This window comes from Chrysemys picta, chromosome 19 (assembly GCF_011386835.1).
Source record: "Chrysemys picta bellii isolate R12L10 chromosome 19, ASM1138683v2, whole genome shotgun sequence".
NCBI classification, from domain to species: Eukaryota; Metazoa; Chordata; order Testudines; family Emydidae; genus Chrysemys; species Chrysemys picta.
The window spans coordinates 19,978,827-19,999,729 of record NC_088809.1 but is presented as its reverse complement, the minus strand read 5'-3'; the positions used below and the strand labels follow the sequence as shown (position 1 = coordinate 19,999,729).

General features: G+C 46.8%; 1 protein-coding gene and 1 long non-coding RNA gene across 5 annotated transcripts in view; one reads left to right on the top strand and one right to left on the bottom strand.

Annotated features, from left to right (window-relative positions):
• TAF15 (TATA-box binding protein associated factor 15) overlaps positions 1-11,086 on the bottom strand; it is a 30,002-nt gene extending 18,916 nt beyond the window's left edge. For all 4 annotated transcript variants that reach the window (XM_024103482.3, XM_008166202.4, XM_065573304.1 and 1 more), the window contains exons 1-5: positions 10,951-11,086; positions 4,647-4,686; positions 2,632-2,683; positions 2,332-2,422; positions 2,127-2,247 (exon numbers count right to left, since the gene is read on the bottom strand). In XM_024103482.3, the coding sequence (XP_023959250.2) occupies positions 2,127-2,247; positions 2,332-2,422; positions 2,632-2,683; positions 4,647-4,686; positions 10,951-10,960 (314 nt within the window). In that variant the 5' untranslated portion in view covers positions 10,961-11,086. The remainder of the gene's footprint in view (positions 1-2,126; positions 2,248-2,331; positions 2,423-2,631; positions 2,684-4,646; positions 4,687-10,950) is intronic.
• Positions 11,087-11,199: 113 nt separating this feature from the next.
• On the top strand, positions 11,200-13,391 carry LOC135976603 (uncharacterized). The gene is made up of 2 exons (XR_010593886.1): positions 11,200-11,590; positions 12,290-13,391. It is a non-coding gene; the product is annotated as an uncharacterized LOC135976603 (long non-coding RNA).
• The last annotated feature ends 7,512 nt before the right edge of the window (positions 13,392-20,903 follow it).

Sequence of the window (20,903 nt, the reverse complement as noted above, 5' to 3'; positions counted from 1 at the left end):
AAAATCCAGACCGCTAATGCAAGGACTGTTCCCTCCTGGTTTCTACCTACTTCCACAAAGATTCTGGACCAAATTCAGCCATAGAGTAACTCCAACAAAATCAAGAGTTACACCAAGGATGAATTTGGTCCTCCATGCTATTCGGGATAAGAAGATTGAATCCAGATGCTTTCCCAAAGAAAGACAAAGTAAATTATATCAAATATGAAATCCTAGCTATAACATTTCCCAAACTCTGAAAAGCCATTCTTCCAGAAAACATCTGGGAGGACATTTGGGGGGAGGGATAGCTCATTGGTTTGAGCATTGGCCTGCTAAACCCAGGGTTGTGAGTTCAATCCTTGAGGGGGCCACTTAGGGATCTGGGGCAAAATCCCTTGGCCCTGCTAGTGAAGGCAGGGGGCTGGACTCAATGACCTTTCAAGGTCCCTTCCAGTTCTAGGAGATAAATAAATTAATGGAGATATCCTATTTTTATTTATCTGGGTACAAATGGGCAACAAATTGTATAAGATATCTGGGGATTCAAATCTAAAACACCCTAGAAGAGCTCTACGATTGAAATGTCAAACCACTATTTCAGCAAATTAAAGAAGAAGATCTGGAGTGCTGAGGGCAGTATGCAATGTCTTAGTTAGGAAGAAGAGCCACAGTCAAATGAGTATTTTGCAAAGGATCTCTTTCTTCTTTCAAAATCTTCTTATAGTCCTCCCAGATAAAACTGTAGCAGAAATACCATGGATGATGTTAGAAGTGTATACGGAATAAAAAAAGACCAAGAGTGAGTGCAGATACTGTGTACAGATCCATTTCACAGCCAGCTCAAAGCAGTAGCAGATTAGAGGTGCTCTAACCCAGACAACAGTGGGTCTTTACTGAAGAAGACAATTGTGGCAGTATAAATACTGCTAGGCTACCATTGATTAATACAAAATTCACATCCTCCAGAAAGGTATACACATCCTTTAGCAAAGGCTACTCTATGGAGTTTCGAATAGAACTAGAGAGAAGTTATTTTCCCTTGTCAACTACACTCATTACAAATAATCCAGCTCTTAACCCATATCATGAACCAGAGAACGTTAAAGACTGGGAGAGCCATTGAAGTACCTACAGTTGAACAGCTATTCAATACAGAAAATAGCACACTTGTCCAATTTTTTTTGGACAATTAATATTTGACAGACATACCTAGTCTTTTAAACACGTGTAATCAGAGATTTCAATTGCTTTAATTTTAAAAAAAAATCACTAGAAACAACATGTTCAAACAGGCTTGAATGGTGGTGTTATGATGCTCACTAATATGGGAACACCCTGGTAACCAGAACTCTGAGGAGTATATTATTTGTATAGTGTCTCCTTAAACAAAAGGTCAGCTTTAATTGTTTTGTTTCTGATATTTACATATGAAAGATTTGCAAACCTGTTAAAACTTCCTAAATAAATAAACGAACAGTAGTTAAACAACAACAACAAAGATGGTCTTTATCCACTTCATGATTGCTAAAGCTTCCTGCTGTTGAGACAAACATCAGACCCCTACTGTAGTTTGCTTTCCTCATCTTATTCCTAAATCAAGCCTGGCTGAACAGGAAAAAACAGCAGAAAATTGGCATTTAAAGTCTTCAGTTGTCAAATATCTAGATTGTCCTACAGCGTCCTGGCACCAAATTGGTTTACATACAATTCTGTAGTCAAGCATTTGTATCTGTGACTATAAGACTAGTGACTCCTTCCACTTCTAGAGGAGTCATGCAAAGTATCTTACAGTGAAAGTAGGTGGCCTTTAAGAAAGTCAAATACCTCAAATGTCTATTGATGTTCTATTTAGATCATACTGTATTGGTAAATAACCTTTAAATTAAACACTATCCATGGCATCAACAATATAAGCAATAAGGAAGCCACAGAAATCAGGACAGAGAATGGTTAGAACAGACAATTGCTAGTATGACTGTTTAATCCATTTATCAGAAAATTACATTTTCATTTAAAGTTTCCAGAGCTGGGAGTTGGAGGATGTGCTTAAGGGTTGCTCTAGTAAGTGTCCTAATATAGCTACCTAACAAGGTATCTCTGGCAGACAGTGCTTGAAACTTACATGGTTAACTTTGTTTCCTTACCCTCCAGATGATTCTTTTTGTTGTTCCTGATTGCCATAAGACGGTTGGCCATATGAGCTCTGATTCTTATTTTCATAACCAGATCCTCCGCTATATCCTTGTTGTGAAGTTTGTCCATAACCTGAAAATTGAATGAGGGTATTTTTTACATAATCAAACCATGAATATTTATTTACTAGACAGTAAATTCAGCAAGCTAGCCAACCTGTTTGACTTTGTCCATAGTTTCCTTGATAACTTCCATAGTTCTGTCCATAGGAGGAACTCTCTCCACTCTGCCCATAGCCAGAATAACCCTGTAATTTAGAGAAAGATTTCAAGCAGAGGTAAGATCCACTAAAGGAAATAATGTCTTTCCTTGTCTAGACTGGGGCAGCTCTATTCCACTGATGACTGATATTGGGCTATATCTTAATGCAGACAAGTCAACCCAACAATCATCTCTTACTCAGAAAAAATAAAAAAAATAAAAAAATTGAGAAGCACAAATTGTATTTCAATCTACCTGTGGTGCTTGTCCATAATTTTGATTGCCTTGACTGCCATATGATGAATAGCTGTAAAATACAGATGTTTTCAAATAAACTTGTATCGAGTATTAGATTAAAAAAATACGAAGTATATAGTAAACTATGCTATGTAAACTGCAAGTTTCTTGTACTTACTGTGATTTGGGAATATTTCTAATTTAAGTTTGGTCATTTATGTATTTAACCTATGTGTCTACAGTGATAAACAGATTAGAAATGCAGAGATAAAATAATAGTTGACTAAGATGAAAGATTTGGTAGACAAAAGCTAGAGAATTTAAACTCAGATTCTGTTTCAAGTATAGATTTTAGGGTATAGGGTATACCCTATAATGAAAATGAATCTTATATGAATCCAAATTATTCAAAATGAAAGAACACTTAAAAAGGTCAAATACCAAAAGGCACAAAGCATACTAACAGATTTTAAGTCAGTTGCCTTTAAATCAGGGCCAACTCCAGCTTTTTTGCCACCCTGAGCAGCAAAGCAAGAAAAAAAATAAAAAATAAAGCCGCGATCGGCGGTACTTGGGCGGCAGCTTTACCGCGCCGCTTCATTCTTTGGTGGTAATTCGGTGGCAGGTCCTTCACTCTGAGAGGGACTAGGGACCCGCTGCCGAAGACCCGGACTTGCCGCCCCTTTCCATTGGCCGCCACAAGCACCTGCTTCCTTCGCTGGTGCCTGGAGCCAGCTCTGCTTTTAATCAAGTACTGTTCCTATGATAATCTGCTGAGGAGTCTAAATATTGTAGCTCATCCTCATGAAAAACTGCACCAGCTTCAGACTACATTTACTTGATATTGTCCCATTTTACTGAATCCATCACGATTCACAGAAAAGTTTGAACTAAAATAAGGTACTGTTCTGGTGTGTAAAACGTACATCGCTATGACCTATTTAACCATATGTTAATGTACACAGACCTATTGTAGACACTTTCACTAAAACAGTCAGGTGTAGCCAGGATTTTAATACTTTTGTAAAGGGATACTATTATCTAGAATATCTTTTTCACAATTCAGATAATACTGCATAAATTCCAGAATTAAGTTAATTTCTGCAAACGTGCATAAACCCAGTTGTAGTCCATTTTTCCAATTTCAATACAACACTTTTAAATATCAACTTCACATGGTGAAAACCAGATTTAGGCCGATATCCTGCTATTGGATCTACATGGGGAGAGCCCCAGCAAATTCACTGGAACTGTGTATGGGCATAAAGGTCTGCCTGTGTAGATCCAATTGTAAAACTGGGGTTTTAGTATTATAACACACAAGCCAGCTATTGTATTTACACTCGATGTGCAGCAGAGAGCCAAATCCCTACAATTGGTTAGAAGAGGCATTCTGGGAATGAAAGAGCTTAAGAGAGCCACTTGTCCAATAACAAACACATACAAGTGATTGTGAAGCAGCCCTCTAAATTTAAAATGCATGGGAAAGGTTGTCACATGGAAAACACCTGTGGCTATTTTATGAATCAGTTTTTAAATGTTCTTAGCTATGAATTTATTAATTTCAGGGAGCACAAAGGTAGGTTTTAAGTTCTTTCAACTAGTTTTGGGAAGAAAATTTACCTTACTTGACACTTCTGACTACCTATTTTGCCCAAAGTCTTACTACTTACCATATCTCTGACTACCCCACAAACACCTTAAGAAAGTAACAAAAAGAAAAAAATACTTGTGTATATTTATGGACTCATCCACACACATTCAAAAGTACTTCATATGTTAGGTTTAGGTCAAAGTGACAGTGGCTATTTACTTTCTTTCCCTAATGAATATTTGTAACAGAATGTAAATTCTTGTAGGACATCTTAATAAGGGTGCTTGTGTGACAAACTCTGTGCCTGAAACTCCCTGAGAATGTACCACCACATCAGGCCCACAAGGTATCAAATCTCATGAGGGGAATCCTGAATTCACCCACTATTTTTTGCAGACCCACACAACAATTGGCAGCATTAAAAAAAAGGCACACATACCTCTGCTGCTGGCCCCCAGATTGACTGTAACTTCCAGAATCTATTTAAAAAAAACATATATATATTTTTAGTAAGCAGCACTGAGCACTTCCGATTCACCCAAATGAGACTTCAACTCTAGAGCACCTAGGTAAGGACCAGGGGCGGCTCCAGCATTTCTGCCGCCCCAAGCAAAAAAAAAAAACGCGATCGGCGGCAGCTGTTCAGCGGCAGGTCCTTCACACCTAGAGGCAGTGAGGGACCTGCCGCCCCGAATTGCCGCAGGTGCTGCCCCTCTCCCTTGGCCGCCCCAAGCACCTGCTTGTTAAGCTGGTGCCTGGAGCCGGCCCTGGTAAGGACTGACAAGAAAAACTCTCATAACTAGAGTCAAGATGGTAAGAACCAAAAGGCAGAAGTTAACGGTTAATCCAGAATTTCTTCCAAGTCATTTATAGATTTTTCAATGAATTCAAAGAAATGAGTTCTACATAAAAAAAGTCAACCTATGCATGCATTATGTTTCTTACAGTTTTTAGAGTAGTCAAAAGGGACAATCACCAAAACAGCAATGTGTCAAACTGAAGTCATTAAAGGACATCAACTTTAAAAAACAGACATTTCTTTGAAAATCTTTTATCTATTACTTTCAGAAGTAGCTCTTAAAATTATTGTAAATGAAAGAAAAAAATTATTTTCTGGGGTTATTTTGTGCATTTGACAGCATTTATCAGTTTAGCTATTTTCCTTGTATAGTCAGCCAGTTTCCCCTTTTGTCTGCCAGACAAAATCATTTTTTAAAATCTGTTTGTAAAACAAAACTAATAGTGGAACTCAGGCAAGTGCAGTACTCGTAACTACTTTCACCTTTGTCGCTTTTTACTTTCACCTTGCTTTTTGAAATACAGATTTTACTTTGATGACACCACTTTAAGTCTCAAGGATTGCATGACTGATGAATGGGCACCCTCTGATGGCTAGAGAATGCAATACCATTATCAATTAAGAGTACACCATAAATATCTTAAAATAAAGAAATCAGGCAAAGCCGAATCTGTCCGTTTTATCTGATGTCCATTTTAAGACAATGGGTTATGTTAGAGAGCTTTTCTTGGCAAAGGAGCTGAGGGTAAGATGGAATTTGGGGGAGCATTAATGGAAAGAAAGGCCTCCCTCAACTCCATGTCATTCCCCTGCCTTTTGGCAGTGGCAGGAAAATTATAATCACCAGCACAAGCCAGACAGAAACCCCAGTTTTGGTTGTTCATTTACAAAGGATGCAAGTTGTCCGAACAAAGGTTAAGACTTTACTACTCTACTTCCAATTGATGGAATCTTTCTGATAGCAGGCAAACAGATTCAGACAGCGCAAGTACATTAAAAGAATGTGGATTTTGAGAGACAAATCTCAGAACCATGGTAAGTTAAACCTGTACTTTGTAAGACATCTTAATAAGGGCCCTGAGCAGCGAACTCTGTACCTGAAGCTCCCCATGAATATACTATTATCACATCAGGTCTATGAAACTAGACTTTAAAAGCTATCAGAGCACAACATTAGGGTGAGCATGCCCATTGCCTAGGTATCAGGGATTTAATATTTTGAAGTGTGAATTGCCTTTCCCTTATAGATTAGGCCTACCATATTCCTCTACAACAGTTACGGAAAAAGGCAGATTTCCTTGGCTTTTTACGTTTTAATGGCTGATACCATTTACAATGGGTGATGTCAAAAACTCTTGATAGACCTGGGGAAATGGTATCTGTTAGAGCAGTGGTGGGCAACCTGCAGCCCACCAGGGTAATCTGATTGCAAGCTGCGAGATATTTTGCTGATATTGACCATGTGCAGGCATGGTCCCCTGCAACTCCCAGTGGCCGCGGTTCACCGCTCCTGGCCAATGGGAGCTGCGGGAAGCAGTGACATGATGGCCGCCACTTCCCGCAGATCCCTTCGGCTGGGAACGGCAAACTGCAGCCACTGGGAGCTGCGGGGGGCCGTGCCTGTGCATGGTCAACGTCAGCAAAATATCTCTCAGTCCACAATCAGATTACCCTGACGGGCTGCCCACCACTGTGTTAGAGACTGAACTTTACAAGTCATCTACATATGTCACTTAGCCATTGCCATGCCAACTCTGGTCCCTTTAGACCCTACACTACCAGTCACAACCAAAATTCTAACAATTTGTGTAATTACTTTTTTTTAAGTACTTCCTCAATTCACCTGCAATCCAATCCAAATTTAAGTCTCCAGAGATGAAAAATTTGAACATAACTATGGTTTGTGTGTGTGTATATAAATAAATCTAGTTATATCACCCTACACAGCCAAGCCTACTTTCACAGTCCACTATTAACTTTTGGTGATCTCACTCCAGCTCTCTCCTTCATCTATCCAGGCTCACACCTCTCTCTCTTCTCTTGGATGGCCTGTCTCCGCAAACTTAGTATGTCAAAAACTGAACTCATCTGACCACTCTAACCATCTCAACTATCCTTGACACTCAAGAACACAAGCTTGTTTTTAATCTTTGACTTTTTGTTTCCCTTCTTGACTCACATTGGATCTTGACAAATATTGTTACTTCTCACTCTAAAAAGTAGCTAAAATCTGTCTCTTATCTCTGTCACCATTAGTCAAACTGTGGATTCATTCCATGATTCTTTCACCTGGAGTACTGCGACCTCCTCTTTTCCAGCCTCCCTCTCTCTCACCACTTCATTCTCGACAACACATTGGAGATCAAATTATATCCATTCCTGCCACTCTAACCACTTTTCCCCCTTCCATCCAACAAAAGCCTTCCCTGCACATTCCACTGTCCTCACTTTCAAGACGCAACACAATCCCTCCCAGCAGCCTACCTCTCAGCTTACTTCTCCCTGCTCTCCTCATGTGCCACACACCATGCATACTCTTTTCACTTTGTCACTCCTTTTCTACTTCACTCCCACCTGCCTGTCATGTCATTGTTCATATTCTGCCTACACTATTTTTCCAAATCCATTTTTTTACTAGCTCTCCACTGCTGACCTCTCAGTGATGTCTATTCCTTCTCTTTTGCCCTCCCTTATTCTCAATTTCAAAAAAGTTAAACATTCGTACTTAAGTTTTCCATGAAAAATATAATAATTTATGTACATTTGTTATAAACCTAGCCCCTCCCTTCACCTTGTCTAATTAAGGACCCAATCCTGCCAATATTTACATAAGTGCTTAATTGTAAAACCACATGCAAGTCTTAGCAAGATCAGGGCCTTACCCTGTAAGCTACTCAGGGCGGGAACTTCTAAAAAGCACCACAAAATGGCAATAAATATTTTCAAATGGTAGTATCACATTTCAGGCTTTGTAAAAACAATTTACTAAAACCTGAGATCAACAGAGAGATTTTACAGGTTCTAAAATTGAAACAAAAGAGGAGTTAGATTTAAACATTCCCTTTTTGTTTGCAACCAATGTATGCCAGCACATAAGGGCTGGAAAACAAGACAAACTGACCTAAATCAGCAAAAACAACAAGGAGTCCTTGTGGCACCTTAGAGACTAACAAATTTATTTGGGCATAAGCTTTCATGGGCTATAACCCACTTCATCTGATGCATGGAGTGGAAAATACAGTAGGCAGGTATAAATACACAGCACACCTACCAAGTGGGGGGTCTGTGCTAATGAGGCCAATTTAATTAGAGTGGATGTGGCCCATTGCCAACAGTTGACAAGAAGGGATGAATATCAACAGAGGGAAAATTATTTTTTTTGTAGTGACCTAGCCACTCCCAGTCTTTATTCAGGCCTAATTTGATGGTGTCAAGTTTGCAAATTAAGAAATATGCCCAAATAAATTTGTTAGTCTCTAAGATGCCACAAGGACTCCTTGTTTTTGCTGATACTGACTAACACCGCTACCCCTCTGAAACCTGTGCCCTAAATCAGAGTGAAATTCACATGTTTATTTTCTTGTCCAAGCTGACAAATGCAAAAGGGAAACAATCACTATAAAAGTGAAGATTAATTCAATTTTTAAAAAAATTAGCTTTAATGATCTCAGAGGTTACTATTAAACAGGTAAGGGTATTTTTAATACATTTTTAACCTGAACGTCTAACCGCTTTCATGAGATATCAGTTTCAAAATGAACTGAAGCACTGAACCAAAGAGCAACATATCAGTTAAGAATGTAGCCAGCTTTAAGTTATTAACTTGTCCTTTATCCTTCTAATTTCTCACTTGTGACCTTCTGCCGAAGTGGGACTTTTCCAAAAAGTCTGAGGGTAACTGGACAAGGAGTATGTAAGATAAGAGAATACATAAAAACAAGAGGTATTTTTATATACTTTTTCTAATGTTTTGAGTGTCCTTTTTTTACACTGAACACAAATTGAAATAGACATACTGGGTGAGACCAATGGTCCATCTAGCCCCATACCCCTCTCTCTGATAGTGGCCGGTGCCAGAGGCTTCAGAGGGAATGAACAGAACAGAGAAAGTTTGAATGGTCCAACCCCTGTGATCCAGTCCCGGCTTCTGGCAGTCAGAGGTTTTAGGGACACCTGGAGCACCGGGTTGCATCCCTGACCATCTTGGCTAATAACTACTGATGGACCTATCCTCCATAAACTTAACTGATTAGTCTACAAATTTCATATGTGGTTTATTTTGATAGGCTTAATAGGTACTAATATTTGAGTATTTTTGGAGAGTTTAGATGGTTATTTTGGGAGTTACTGTATATGCTATTTTTTTTAAAACCTGTAAGAAGTCCCCAGTAAAGCAGCCCCCTCAGCAGTTTTTCTTGAATTCAAGTTACTTGAATTATTAGCATCTGAGACAGCTCTGCCTCTAAATTTTATCTTTTTATAAAAAGAATTGTGAGTTTGAGCAACACAGTGTGGAAAAAATGGAAAAACCTATTCTCAAATTCCAAATTGTTAAACCCTTTGGGGCGTGGGGAGAAAACTTCTACAATTTTACTGCCAAGTCTCACTCAGTGGGAAGGAGACCAATCTCATTCTCAATTGATTTTTAGGCCGCTTTTGAAATCTTTTCTTTATGGTGAAAGACTATCCTCTGTGCATTTCCACAAGACCCTTCACATCTCATGCCTTTCTTATCCTTTCTCTAGCATCCAAAATGTCACAGCCTGAGACAGCACTGTAACAGCTCAACCCTGACAAAACAAGGCTGCCCCTCGGAAGCACCTGCAACTACAGAACTTCTATCTTCGCCCTCAACTGCCATTGCTGCAGAGCTTAAAATAGGTTTCGTTTTTATAATCAAGCAAAAGCAGCGATGTTTTATTTTCATATTGTCTCCCCACCCCCACACCCCTCCATCTACAATCCATTCTATGTACCATGGATCCTGTGACTATGGGACGCTTTCCCAAGGTATCAGTACCAGAAGTCGGAGACATTTGCATGTTGACAGAGGCAAAGGGACTGGTGTGTTCTCAAGGAAGCCCCATGGAGATTATGGGCCAGTTAATGCTGTGACAGCGCAGCCTCTACTCCCCACCCCATCTAGGAAGAGCCTCAATCCCTTGAAGCAGGTGCTCTTTTTAAATCAAGGAGTAGAGGGTGTAAAGGCCCCTCCTCTCAGCTATCTGCTGGGGAGGGAGAAAAGGCGACAGACCCTTGGGCTATGTGGATGTGCTTGCAGGCCCGCAGGCCCACAGAAAGCGAGGTGCCAGGGTCACCTGGTCACAATCCGAGCTAGAAGCGGGAGCGGTTTCCACGCTGTTCGGGTGGGTGCCACGAACCACACAACCCCCAGGGTCACCCTCACGGCCACTGACGGGGACATACGCCTTCAAGTGCTGCATTGTCACTGCCCGAAGGGCGCCCGGGGCCTAGCCCAACGAGGGCACATACGGGGGCCCCTGCTCACCCCCACGGGGCCCCCACCCCCTGAATGGGAGACAGGAGCCCCCATGAGAACAGGGAGCCGCCCCCTGTCCACGCTCCCCAGAGAGAAGAGGCACCCCCCCCCCCGACACAGGGGGGGCGGGGCTGCCCCAACGCTCCCCCCGAGGGGAGAGAAACACCCCCCCGACACAGGGGGGCGGGGCTGCCCCCAACGCTCCCCCCGAGGGGGAGAGGCCCCCCCCCCGACACAGGGGGCGGGGCTGCCCCCAACGCTCCCCCCGACACAGGGGGGCGGGGCTGCCCCCAACGCTCCCCCCGACACAGGGGGGCGGGGCTGCCCCCAACGCTCCCCCTGAGGGAGAGATGCGGGGGGCAGAGAAACAGTGAGTCCAACATGGCGGCGGCCAGGCCCGTTTCCACCTGCGCCACACGCCCCCCCGCGGAGCGAGGCACTCACCGGAAGCCATCCTGGCCGCCGCTGCCGCCGGTGGCGCGAGAGGGAAGGAGGCCGAGGCCCGCGTGCCGCGCCGGCCCCGCACAACCCTCGCGCCGACTGCGGGCCCGCGCCGCCAATCCGCGAGCGCGGCGCCTACCACCCGGCTGCAAAGGGGAGGAAGAGGGGTGGAGTGTACCAATTAGTTGCCATTCAGAGGGGGCGTGGGGTGGAGCTGTACCAATGTGCAAAGGAGGGGGGCGCGGAGTCTACCACTGAGGGCATATCTACACTACAAAATTAGGTCGATTTTATTTAAGGCGACGGAAGCAAGTCCATTTGGCATGTCCCCGCTATGTGCATGGCGGAGTGCATCCCCACTATTAGGGCTTGCCTCCACTCCCAGAGTGCTGCACGATGGCTCCCTGCCTGCCCTGGCTCCACGGGGCTCCCGGAGGCGGTGGCATGTCCCTCCGGCTCCTATGCACAGGGGCAGCCAGGGGGCTCCGCGCAGTGCCCCCGCCCCGAGCGTCAGTTCTCCAGCTCCCATTGGCCGGGAACCGTGGCCAATGGGAGCTGCAGGGGCAGCGCCTGTGGATGGAGCAGCGCACAGAGCTGTCTAGCTGCACCTTCACGTAGGAGCTGGTTCTGGGAGCTGCTTGAGGTAAGTGCCGCCCGGAGCCTGCACCCCTGAACCTCTCCCACACCCGAACCCCCTGCCCCAGCCTTGATCCCCCTCCTGCCCTCCGAACCCCTCAATCCCAGCTTGGAGCACCCTCCTGCACCCCAAACCCCTCATCCCCAGTCCCACCCCAGAGTGCACACCCCCAGCTGGAGCCCTCACACCCCATGGAGCCCAGCCCTTTGCCCCAGTCCTGATCCTCCTCCCACCCTCCAAACCCCTTGATCCCAGCCTGGAGCCCCCTCCTTCACCCTAAACCCCTCATCCCCAGCCCCACCCCAGAGTCTGCACCCCCAGCCGGAGCCCTCACCCTCTCTCGCATCCCAACCCATTGCTTCAGCCCAGAGCCCCCTCCCGCACCCTGAACTCCTCATTTCTGGCCCCACTCTGGCGCTCTCATCCCCTCCTGCACCCCAATCCTCTGAGTCAGCCTGGTGAAAACGAGCGAGTGAGTGAGTGTGGTGAGAGCAAGTGACAGAGGGAGGGGGGAATGGAGTGAGCGGGCAGGGGGCCTCAGAGGAGGGGCGGGGCAAGGGTGTTCAGTTTTGTCGGGGAGAAAGTTGGCAAACCTATCTAAGCCTGGCTTACCCACGCAGACGCCATAGCATGGCAAGCATGGACCCTGCTCTGCTGTACACTGTTGTTGTGAGCATTACAACTACCTCATGCCTTATCCTGCAGCATTTGCTCAGCCGAAGCAGGAGCCACCACGCAGAACAATGTGATGCCACGCAAGCAGCGTGAGGCCACTTTCATAGAACTGGGCAAAGAGCTTTCCCCAGCCCTGAAGCGCAAATGAGAGCTGCTCTGACAGTGGAGAAGCGAGTGGCGACAGCTCTGTGGAAGCTTGCAACGCCAGATTGCTATCGGTCAGTGGTAAATCAATTCGGAGTGGGTAAATCTACCGTGGGGTCTGCTGTGAACCAAGTTGCCAGGGCAATAAATAGACTTCTGCTAAGAAGGGTAGTGACCCTGGGCAACGTGCAGGACGTAGTGGATGGTTTTGCCGTGATGCGGTTCCCTAACTGCGGTGGGGCGATAGGCGGAACGCATATCCCTATCTTGGCACCAAACCACCTTGCCAAAGAGTAAATAAAGCAAAAGGGGTACTTCTCAATGGTGTTGCAAGCACTGGTGGATCACAGGGGCCGTTTCACCGTCATCAACGTGGGATGGTCGGGAAAGGTGCATCTTTAGGAACGCACGCGTCTTTAGGAACACAGGTCTATTCAGAAAGCTGCAAGCAGGGACTGCCTTTCCAGACTCCAAAATAACCGATGGTGATGTTGAAGTGCCAGTAGTGATGCTGGGAGACCCAGCCTACCCCTTCCTCCCACGGCTCATGAAGCCAAACACAGACAGCCTGGACATCAGTAAGGAGCCATTCAGTCATAGTCTGAGCAAGTGGAATGTGCCTTTGGACGTTTAAAAGCCTGCTGGTGTAGTTTGCTTCCTAGGTTAGCCCTAGTAAGAGCAATATCCCCATTGGTGCTGCATGCTGTGTGCTCCATAATATCTGTGAAACAAATGGAGAAAAGTTTCCGCTGGGGTAGGGGTGTTGAGGAAGATAGCCTGGCAGGCAATTTTGAGCAGCCAAACACCAGGGCAATAAGAAGAGCACATCGAGGCACACTGCATCTCCGTGAGGCTTTGAAAACTAGTTTCATCAATGTCCCATAGTAATGTGACCCTTATGGGTGTTCCTTACCAAGCTGTCCCCCATGTACTCCCCTGTAAACTACACCCCTGCATGCTGAATGAATAAAGAGCCTTTTCTCCTCAATCTGTTAATTTTTATTATACTCACGAACACTGAGAGACAGCGAAGAAAAGTAAGATAACCTGGGGCTAAGGACTGGTAACACTGGGATGGGGAGAGAGAGACAAGGACAACTTGCTTACAATTACACTGCAATAACAATCAAAGGTGTGGGAATGGGCACCTTCTGGTCCTCCCCCTCAGGAGCCCAAAGCATCCCCACCGCGGCCCCCCGGCCCCAGCTCTGGATGACCGGGGGCAGAGGGGTAAGGCCCCAGCCCCGGTCCACCGCAGCCTCAGCGCCCAGAGCCCCTGGGCAGCGCAGCCACAGCGCCCCCAGTCCCAGGGCTCTAGGTGTCCGGGCAGCGCGGCCGCCGCACCCCCAGCCCTGGGACTCCAGGTGTCTGGGCAGTGCGGTTGCTGCGCCCCCAGCCCTGGGCGGCACCCAGTCCTGGTGCTCGGGCGGCTGGGCAGCACAGTCGTCGCACCCCCAGTGCTCAGGTGGCCGGGCAGTGCGGTCGCCGCACCCTCTGCCCCAGGGCTCCGGGTGGCCCCCAGTCCCGGCGCTTGGGTGGCCAGCCCCGGAGCGCTGGGCAGGCAGCACGGCCCAGCACCAGCTGCCCAGGCGGCCCCGAGTCCCTGCAGGAGGCACGCTGGCCTGGGGGAGAGGCCACGGTAGGCTGTTTGGGGAGGCACAGCCTCCCCTTGCCTACGATACCCACTGCCCATGCTCAATGCACTTCCCTGCAAGCCACAACATAAGAAGAACCCCTGGCTACTGCAAGAGTCGATTTGCTGCTGCAGCCATGGTGAGTAAGGCCATGAGGCAGGGGCAGGAGATCTTGTGCTGCAGCTTTTGTTAAGACATCCTTAGGATCAATAGTTCCAACCTCAGCACAGCCCTCTTTCCCATAGCAACCAGGATGATACTTGAGGATAGACACCGGCGTAAAGTCCCACAAATAGTGTGATTGTTACAAAAGCGGCACCAGGTTGGAGTTGAAAGGAGACGAACAGCTGAGGCCACATCAGTGTTGAGTAGAGCGGGACAGTTACTTCCCATGTCTTAAATGACACTCCTGTTAATACACCCTGGAATGATATTTGCCTTTTTCATAACTGCATCACACTGTTGACTCATGTTCAATTTGTGATCCACTATCACCCCCAGGTCCTTTTCAGCAGTACCACATCTAGCCAGTTAGTCCCCATTTTGTAGTTGTGCATTTGCTTTGTTTCCCCAGTGTGTAGTATTTTGCACTTGTCTTTATTGAATTTAATCTTCTTTATTTTAGACTAGGGTTACCATACGTCCGGATTTCCCCGGACATGTCCTCCTTTTGTGTGCTAAAAATAGCGTCCGGGGGGAATTTGTAAAGCACTCACAATGTCCGGGATTAGCAGAGTGAGCGGCTGGGAGGGCTGCAGGGAAGTCCCGGGCTGGACTCAGGAGCAGCTGTAGAGGAGCCGGATCCGCCCTGCATTCTGAGCCAGCAGCTCCCTTGCAGCCCAGTCCAGCAGCACTGTGCAGGGCCAGACCGGGTTTTGTTGTGCAGGGGAGCTCAGCCACGTGTCCGGCTCGGCTGCACAGAGCCCAACACTCTGTTCTGAGCAGCAGGGTAAGGAGGTCAGGGGGCAGGAAGGTTCTGGAGGTGGAGGTCAAGAAACGGGGGGGGGGCTTTTTGGGGGGAGTGGAGAAAGTTTTGGGCAGTCAGGGTACAGGTAGGGGGTAGGGTCCTGGGGGGCAGTTGGGGGGGGTCTTAGGAGGGGGCAGTTAGGGGACAAGGAACAGGGAGTCTTAGGTAGGGGGTGGGGTTCTGGAGGGCAGTTAGGAGCAGGGGTCCCAGGAGGGGGCAGTCAGGGGACAAGGAGCAGGGGGGGAGTGTTTGGGAGTTCTGGGGGGGGCTGTCAGGTGGCAGGGGTGGGGAGATGGATCGGAGCAGTCAGGGGACAGGGAGCAGAGGGGTTTAGATGGGTTGGGAGTTCTGGGGGGGGCTGTCAGGGGGTGGGGAGTGGTTGGATGGGGCGTGGGAGTCCCAGGGGTCTGTCTGGGGGTGGGGGTGTGGATAAGGGTTGGGGCAGTCAGGGGACAAGAGGCAGGGAGGCTTAGATAGGGAGTGGAGTCCTGGGGGGCAGTTAGGGGCAGGGGTCCCAAGAGGGGGCAGTCAGGGGACAAGGAACGGGGGGAGGGTTGGGGGTTCTGGGGGGGCGGGAAGTGGGAGGGGCAGGGGCGGGGCTAGGGCGGGGCTCCTCCCGTCCTCTTTTTTTCTTGCTGAAATATGGTAACCCTATTTTAGACCAATTTGTCAAGGTTGATTTGAATTCTAATACTGCCCTCCAAAGTGCTCGCAACCCCTCTCAGCTTGGTGTCACCTGCAAATTTTATAAGCATTCCCTCCACTCCATTATCCAAGTCATTCATGAAAATATTGAATAGTACCGGCCCCAGGACAGATCCCTGCATGACCCCATTAGGTACATCCCCCCAGTTTGACAGTGAACCATTGATAACTTCTCTTTGAGTAGTTTGCACTTGTAAACTTGTGGGCAAAGAAATGAAAGCCCAATTAAGGCTGGGTCAAAAATGTGGCCATTGCTTTATTTGTATATTATTAATTGGATCTGGATTCTTGGTCCTAGATTGATCTTTGTAGATGTTAGAATAGAGATATTCAGGCCTGCCTGTACAGGCCTATACTTTAAGAACTTAGGTGTATTTTTATCACTTAGCTAGTTACCAGGGATATAAAACAAAGAATCAAAATCACAAGTCTGCCTGTGCATGGGCCTTCTCTCACTAGGATAGTCTGAGGCCTTGTTCTTAGGTTAAGGCCTTTGGCTAAGCAACAAGGGCAGCCATAAACTGGGAAACGTAGGTCACATCCTCACGTCCCAAACAAGCCACATTGAAATAAGGTGGTATTGGGCTGTTAGGAAAACGATCCTGTCCTGATAGTGCCCCTCACCACCAGATAAAGAGGGTTAAAGAAAACTTAGTTTGATAGTGTCCTGTCTGGCAAGAAATCACTTATCAATGGTTGTGGTTGTGAAACCCTCATTTCTGTATTGTTTTATCCTTATGGCCCCCACTTTTCTATTGTTAATCTGTCTGGTTCTCTAATTGTTTCTGTTTGCTGTATAATTAATTTTGCTAGGTGTAAGTTAATTAGGGTAGTGGGATATAATTGGTTAGAGTATCAGGGGGTAGCCGTGTTAGTCTGTATCTACAAAAACAACAAGGAGTCTGGTGGCACCTTAAAGACTAACAGATTTATTTGGGCATAAGCTTTCGTGAGACAATTTCGTAATTGGTTAGAGAATTATGTTACAATATGTTAGGACTGGTTAGATAGATTTCAGTAAAATGATTGGTTAAGGGATAGCTGAGAATATTACTATGTAAACTGGGGTCAAACAGGAAGCGGGAGGGAAGGGAATTTGGAATCATGTTTGCTAAGGGGGGGGGAATGGGAACAGGGAATGGGGAACAGAGACCCAGGGTAAACACTCTGCAGTGTCAGAGCTGGGAAGGGGGACACTGGGGAACAGACTCTGTGGGCGTATAGAGATAAGCCCGACTGGTGTGATGGGCTTCGGAATATGGTTGCTTGCAAACTAACCCCAATTAACATCGCATTGTCTGCACTTTGGACTTCTGGTCTTTTGCTGCTTGTTGTCTGCGTGACAAGAACCAGGGAAGTGTGAGGGTTGAGGGAAATCCCTCTAACAGTAGATTTAACTTTATATTCCCTCTCTCTCCCTCCCAAAGTCTGCATTTTAAATTCAGACCCTGTTAATATGAGTGAACTATAAAAAAGACCAAGGATCTGATTCAGGAAAGCGCTGGAACAGTAGCGTTCTTCCACTGCTGGAGAAAGAGAAAATATAGTCCTTTAAGTATACTTCTGTAGCGGAGGGCGCAGGGATATCTGTGCCAATTAACTGACTCGCTTTGCTCACAGAAGTTACAAAACAGCATTTCAGCAGAGGATGCAGAGGCTTGAGTGACGCTACAGACAAAAAGCCTGTCAATCCATTTCAAGTCCCATTTCAAAGCTGGTAAGAGAACCTGAAAAGAAAAACTGAGCAATCTTCACCCAAGGCGTTTTAATAAATTAAAGGTTAGGACAATATTAATTCAGAGTGCAAACCCCACTCCACTGGGAATAAGGGTTTCTGGTTTTCTTTTAAATCACTATGAATATATTAACCTGAGGATTAGATCTCGTCAAAATACTTCAAAAATTAAGTTTAAGACTATGTAAGACTAGAGCAAAATCCAAGCAGGTTCAAAAAGAATGAGTTGGAGGAAAAATAAGCCATTTGTACAATTTTCTTTTAAACCCTAAGGTGTTTGTTATTTCAGATCACCGTCAGCAGCTGGAGAAGAACAACGGAACTTGTGAGTAACTTGAGTTTCTGTCTGTTCTTTAAATGGAGAAAGAAGAGAGTTTTCTGGTTGAGCAGATCTGATTGAGGAGACTGGTAAACAAGTGGGTTGTTTCTTTCCTTGAGGAAAGATCCTATGGCCGCAGCCCATGAGAAGGAAGTGAAAGCATTTCTGCAGAACAAGCAGTGACTAGAATGTTTAATTAAAGTGAGGTTTGTGTTGCCTCTCTGTCTGGACAACTTCCTCTCCCCTCAGTGAACTGTATTTTCTTCTGTGCTCCCAGCCCTACTATGTAAACCTGGGATCTAAGCACTCTGCACAAAGAATTGTCCATGTCCGTTGGGAGTTCTCCATGTGACATGCTCTTGGGATTGGGACCGATTTTTCAAACCACTCAACTCCCATTTAGACACCTAAGTAAGGACCAGATTTTAAACAGCACACAGCAGCAGGATGATAGAGATGAAAATCAGCAGCTTATGGAGTTCTCAGACAGCTCCACTCAGAATCCCGGCACCCGTCAGAGAATCCTGCACTCTTACCGGGGCAAAAGAGTTCTAATTTGGATACAGGTGCACAATCAGATACATGTCTCTGCCCTCTAAACAACCCCAGGTGCTTCTAGCCAATAGAACAGACTCAGGAGGCCTGATTCATTCATGCTTGTAAACTTCAATTCCAGAACATGCAGTAGCGCAAAAAAATAACAAGCTGATGCTAATCCAGTCTTGCAGACCTCTATAGTATAGCTAGTCCAGGGAGCGGCAACCTTTGGCCCGCAGCCCGCCAGGGGAAGCCCCCTGGTGGGCCGGGTCGGTTTGTTTACCTGCCGCGTCCGCAGGTTTGGCCGACCACGGATCCCACTGGCCCCGGTTCGCCATTCCAGGCCAATGGAGGCTGCGGGAAGCGGCGCGGGTCAAGGGATGTGCTGGCCGCCGCTTCCCGCAGTGCCCATTGGCCTGGAACGGCGAACTGCGGCTCCCTGAAACTGCGGACGCAGCCGGTAAACAAACCAGCCGCGGGCCAAATCCCTGGTCTAGTCAGTGCTGATCAAATGCAAAGAGGTCTGGATTCTATAAAATTCTCTGGCCACATACCCTGAATGTAGGTTACTTGCCTTATGTCAGCTTCCTGAAGTTGGGAGCATGTTACAGATGAGGCTTGTGGATTTTTTGGGGTTTATTAATTTCATTTTTCAGGGGTTATTTTTAGCAGTTTGTGAGCTCTATGAAGATGTCAAAATGTGGGGTGGGTGGGTGATAAGGGCTTTCTCTTTGTATATATGCGTAGTACTGTTTCAAATAGCACAATGTTAAAGTACACTAGGGAACCTTTAGTATGCACCGGTAGGGTCTAAATGGACCAATTAATATACAACATGTCAGTGCACTTTAGAAATCACACCCCTGTAGACCACATTACTGCTCTGTGTAGACAAGCCATTAGATACAAGCCAGGGAGCTGCATGGGGAAAGGAGTGAAGTCAACACAAATTGAGTAACCATTTCTGGTGTTTATTGGATAAACACTGGTTTCATATACAGTAAATCTAGCATTGGGGTGTTTATCGGTTAATTCTGAAAATCAGAAGCCCCACTAATAAATGCTCCCCTGCTTAGAACACAGGCAGTTCTGCAACTAACACTTAGCCCAGCCCTGGTGGTGCGAGAAGATTGCCAGTGATGGACATAAACGGAATATGCAATCAGACCACCTTGAGCACCTTGCCAGAGATCAATCTGGGTGGTGCTCGATTCTCCAGCAGGCCTCATCTCTTTGAGATTTGCGATGATGATAATGTAATACACCCGCAGGAAGCAATCTGATGTGTACACCTTTAGACATCAGGCGGAGAGCCTTTAAATACACGTTCATTATACAAACATTTGCAGTTGCAAAATAAAGTTGTCATACAGCAGAAAAACCCCGATGTGGACATAAAAACAATAGAGTTATGGATAACCCCCCTCCTGAAACTTTCTAGTTATGTATGGTTCTGGCAGTTTGAAAAGCTGAGCTGCTTAGAAAGACATAGACATAAAAAATATCTAACACAGAGGTGGGCAAACTACGGCCCACGGGACCGTCTTGCCCGGCCCTTGAGCTGCCAGCCAGGGAGGCTGGCCCCCGGCCCCTCCCCTGCTCTGCCACCTCCCCTGCAGCTACGCTGCCGCGTGGGTAGCACTCTGGGTGGCGGATCAGCGCGCTCCTGCCGAGCAGAGCGACAGTGTGTCTAGCTCCGGCCAGGCGGTGCGGCTTCCAGACATGCTGCTCTGAGCGGCATGGTAAGGGGGCCGGGGGATTGGATAAGGGCTAGGGGGTCCCAGGGTGCAGTCAGGGGACAGGGAGCAGTTGGATGGGGTGGAGGGGTTCTGTGGGGGGGGTCAGGGGACAGGGAACGGGGGAGGGTTGGATAAGCGTAGGAGTCCCAGGGGGCCTGTCAAGGGGTGGGGGTGTGGATAGGGGTCGGAGCAGTCAGGGGACAGGGAGTGGGGGAGGGGTGGACAGGGGATGGAGTCCCGGGGGGTCGGTTAGGGACGGGGGGTCCCGGGAGGGGACAGTTAGGGGACAAGGAGTAGGCGGGGTTGGATGGGTAGAGAGTTCTGAGGGGGGCAGTTAGGGGATGGGAAGTAGGAGGGGGCAGATAGGGGGTGGGGGCCAGGCTGTTTGGGGAGGCACAGCCTTCCCTACCCGGCCCTTCATACAGTTGTGCAACCCCAATGTGGCCCTGGGGCCAAAAGGTTTGCCCCCCCTGATCTAATAGATACCATTCCCCATGAGTTAGGAATCCCCAGCCTCCATTGCTGTTTTTGCTCTGTATTATGTCTGTCTATTTACGCACTGACATGGCCAGCAATACTGTATTAGCAATGTCAGTCTTAATACTTCTGTTAGTCTCAAAGGTGCCACAGGACCCTCTGTTGCTTTTTACAGTCTTAGACTGTAAGCAACTTGGAGCACGGACTGTCTCCTGTGTTCGTACAGCACCAAGCACAGGTGCTCTGCAAATAATATTCTGCAGCTATCTCAACACTTGGCTTTTTATCCATAGAATTTCCTACTATCTCAGGTAGCAGGGTAGCAATGATGGATGGGAGCCTGAGTGTGAACAAGGTGCTGGCGATTTTGCCACGCTATCATCCAAC